The following is a 3,648-nucleotide window of genomic DNA, read 5'->3' on the forward strand; positions in this document are numbered from 1 at the left end:
GGCTACCTTTTTCTTTTTATTCTTTTGTATAAATATATGTGTATAAAAATATATGCATATAAAATTTATGTATATAAACAAACATATATAACTTGGATTTTTAAATTTTCATGAGCATTCAACAACAGTGTAAGTATAATTATTATTTTTCATACATCGACAATTCAGTTACTGATTGCAATTCACTGTGTATTATTGCTTCGTGTTACTTGTTTTTGTAGTTAACCATTAAGCTTTCTTCTGGCTTATTCTTAGGTTTATGCATCTTAGTTTAGCTACACTTAGGCTAGTTTTAATGTGCTCCAATGCTACATTAATAACATTAAGTAAAATGCATCAATAACCTTTATGATTACAGATACAGAGATAGTTGAGCTACATAGACCACTTGAAGGTTCAAAGTATTATCCTGCTCTCCCACCCATGCCAATTCTCTCTGCAAACGTCATTGAAAAAAAAATTAGCTTTTAAATAAACTTCTACTGCATATGCATGTTTGCTGAGCCACAACAATTTAAGGAAGGCGTTGCTAGTTTTGCGATACAGGAGGAACTTGCTTAGATGTTAACAGAAGTGCAAATTCAATTTACTAGAGTGTGTAGCCTGGTGTGTGAATATATGTATATTGAATACTTACGGCATTCAAGTTCAGGACAACATGGGTCTTTCAGTGGTACTACAGGCACGGAAAAAAATCCTAGGTCACAAGTTGGTGTCTGAACTGTTTGGCATAGGAGTGGCTTGCATTGTACTGTAGTAGTGAGGGCGTCACAGACACACATCTGGCATTCACTTATCCACGTCTCTCCAGGCTGAAAATATATAAATGATTTATTCGTAAGTGCTCTCTCACCCTAATTATTCTGGATCACCTTGAGATAGATTCTCAAAATTGGTAGGGAGTTCAGATTAGAGTTTTCTTAGCATATGATTTCAGGCCTCAAGAGCAGGCAAGCTGAGAACAATCACAGAATTTTCTTCTGTGTTGAAGGAATGAGATTTTAGCCTTTCATAGCTGGTCTACTTATTTCTATGACATTTAAGTGTCTTTTACAAAAAAAAAGTCTCCACCATTAGTGCGGTCTGCATTAGTCTCTATTAGTGAGCTTTTCCATCTCCAGATTACTTAAAAACCTGGTAATGCCAGGTGGAAGAACTGTGAGCTATAAAGTCATTTGTAACATGGCCAACTTCATTATTGAAATACATAAAAGTTGATTGATTTGGTTATTAGAGGAGAGAAATTTGGCTGGTTTTGCAATGATGATAGATTAGAACATAATGAGGGGAACCACCTTTCGTGGAGGACTGACATCAGTGCAGTTTTTTTCTGCTGAAGTTGTGAGGGATGTTGCTGTAGTTGGTGAGACAGAAGGAAATACACGTCCTGTGGATGAGGCAGCTTGTGTTGTAGTTTCTGAGCCGACTGAAGTGAAAGGAGTTGTCGAAGGACACGGTCCCATAAATGGCTGAACTTCGCATTCCGTGCTGCAGAGTGCATAAAAATTACAGCCAGCCCTATCTGTTCTGTTGTATACCACTTCCCCTGTAGAGAAAAATTGGAGGAGAAATTAAAAGACCAATGAAAATACTTAGGGGGAAAAAAAAAAATATTGTGAAAATATAAAGTGTATTCATCTACAAAAAGCTCTGTCTTTAGATGAATTTGAGGGGTTATCTTTAATTGAATAAAGCATTAAACGTTTATATTGCTTATGAAAATATTTATAACCATAAAATAAGACACTTACCAGGAGAAAAAATATTACCAAGCACGCGACAAAAACATGGAGTTGTTCTGCTTGATATAGTGTCTGTACTTGCTCCCATTGTGACAGGTGTGCTGGGGGGAAAACTGAAGATTGCAGGAGTGCTTATTGTAGCATGACTTGATTGTGAAGTACCAGTTGTCACTACTGTTGAGCACAAGACATGTTTTAGTTTGCAGCACAGAATTTTCTTCTCATAATTTCAACATATTGGAGAGGACTGTTCAACATTCCAGCAAATCAAGCCAACATTTTTGTTGCATTCAACTATTTGACATACTGCTAAGTGGAGATGGCGGAAATCTTTTAGCTCTACGCTGAATATCATCTGGGATTTTGCAAATCTTATGACATTTAGATCTGATGTTTTCAAAAGTTTCATAGTTGCCACCATCTCCACTGAGCACAGGATAAGTAATATCAAGCTACGGGGTACACTCACACACTTGTCTAACACAGATACTAGTAGCAGAGGGACAGGTAGAGCAAAAAGGTGGTTTATATGTTGGAAGAAATAGGGATGACAGTGGAAGAAGTCACAGTACACAATGATACCAACATAGTTCTACTGAAATACCTGTTTCTAACTTTTCCAGAGGTAAACAATGACATACCTGGGCTGCTTGTGGTAGACAAACTTGTGGGAAAAATAGTGGTGACAGTACTTTGTCCAGTAGAAGAAACAGATGTGGGAAAAAACTCTGTACTGCCTCTGGTGCTAGACTGGGTGGAGGCAGTAGTGGGCGATCTTGGAGCCTGTGTTGTCACAGCAGAGGTTTCTGCTGGAGCAGATGTGGCTGTGGACTTTGTGGTGCTTTCTTCAGTGGTACTGGCAGTGCTCCTGGCTGAGGTGGGCACTGTTGGTGTGATGATGGTTGTGCCTTCTATCAGAGGGGGAGAGGTCCTGGTGGTGCTGGGCCTGCTAGTGGGTGTGATGATGGTTGTGCCTTGTGGTGACGGGGCTGTGGTACTGGGGACAACCATTGTGCCAGTGGTGGTTGTCGTTGCTGTCTGGGGCAGGGTGAAGGCAGCAGAGGTTGATGTTGCAGCCCGTGTTGTCACAGTGGAGGTTTCTGCTGGAGCAGACGTGGCTGTGGACCTTATGGTGCTTTCTTCAGTGGTCCTGGCAGTGCTCCTGGCTGAGGTGGGCACTATTGGTGTGGGTGTGATGGTGGTCGTTCCTTGTGGTAGAGGGGCGGTGGTCTTGGCGGTGCTGGCTGTGCTGGTGGTGGTGATGATGGTTGTGCCTTGCGTTGGTGGAGCCGTGGTACTGGGGACAACCGTGGTGCCAGTGGTGGTTGTCCGTGACGACTGGGGGAGGGTGGAGGCAGCAGTGGGTGGTGCTGGAGTTTGGGTTGCTGTGGTGGAGGTTTCTGCAGGAGAGGCTGTGGTGGAGGAGCCTGCAGTGGTGCTTGGCAGTGCTGGTGTTGTCTGGCAGTGTTGACGGTCACAGCACAGCACCTTGATCTCGTAGTCAAAGCACATGGGGTATTTTTTGATCTGATCCCTATTTCTGCAGACAAGCCCGGTGTCCAGGCTGCACTCAAATTGCTGTCCCAGTTGTTCCCGAGTCCTGGCAGGATAATCTTTAGCACGGCACTCAATGTCCTCTGGCTTGTCACACAGAGCATTCCCAGCGGCTCGGATTTTTGCAAACGTCTCTATGTCTCCATTTTGGCTACCAGGCGTAGGGGAATCCAAGTCAAACCACTTGGTCCAGGCACAACGTGGCTGGCAGCTGTAGGTGGTCTTGGAGGTGCTGGCAGCGGTGGTGGCTGCTGAGGTGGGCACTGTTGGTGTGGGTGTGATGGTGGTCGTTCCTTGTGGTAGAGGGGCGGTGGTCTTGGCGGTGCTGGCTGTGCTGGTGGTGGTGATGATG

At 43.6% G+C, this 3,648-nt stretch overlaps 1 protein-coding gene across 1 annotated transcript in view; it reads right to left on the reverse strand.

Annotated features, from left to right (window-relative positions):
• Window positions 1-2,159: 2,159 nt before the first annotated feature.
• Window positions 2,160-3,648, reverse strand: part of LOC104124926 (mucin-5B-like) — a 3,142-nt gene continuing 1,653 nt past the window's right edge. Inside the window, exon 2 of the mRNA XM_035892861.1 lies at window positions 2,160-3,630. Coding sequence (XP_035748754.1) covers window positions 2,268-3,630 — 1,363 coding nt within the window. The 3' untranslated portion in view covers window positions 2,160-2,267. The remainder of the gene's footprint in view (window positions 3,631-3,648) is intronic.

Source organism: Egretta garzetta, unplaced genomic scaffold, assembly GCF_000687185.1.
Source record: "Egretta garzetta isolate BGI_Z169 unplaced genomic scaffold, ASM68718v1 scaffold44, whole genome shotgun sequence".
Classification (NCBI taxonomy): Eukaryota; Metazoa; Chordata; class Aves; order Pelecaniformes; family Ardeidae; genus Egretta; species Egretta garzetta.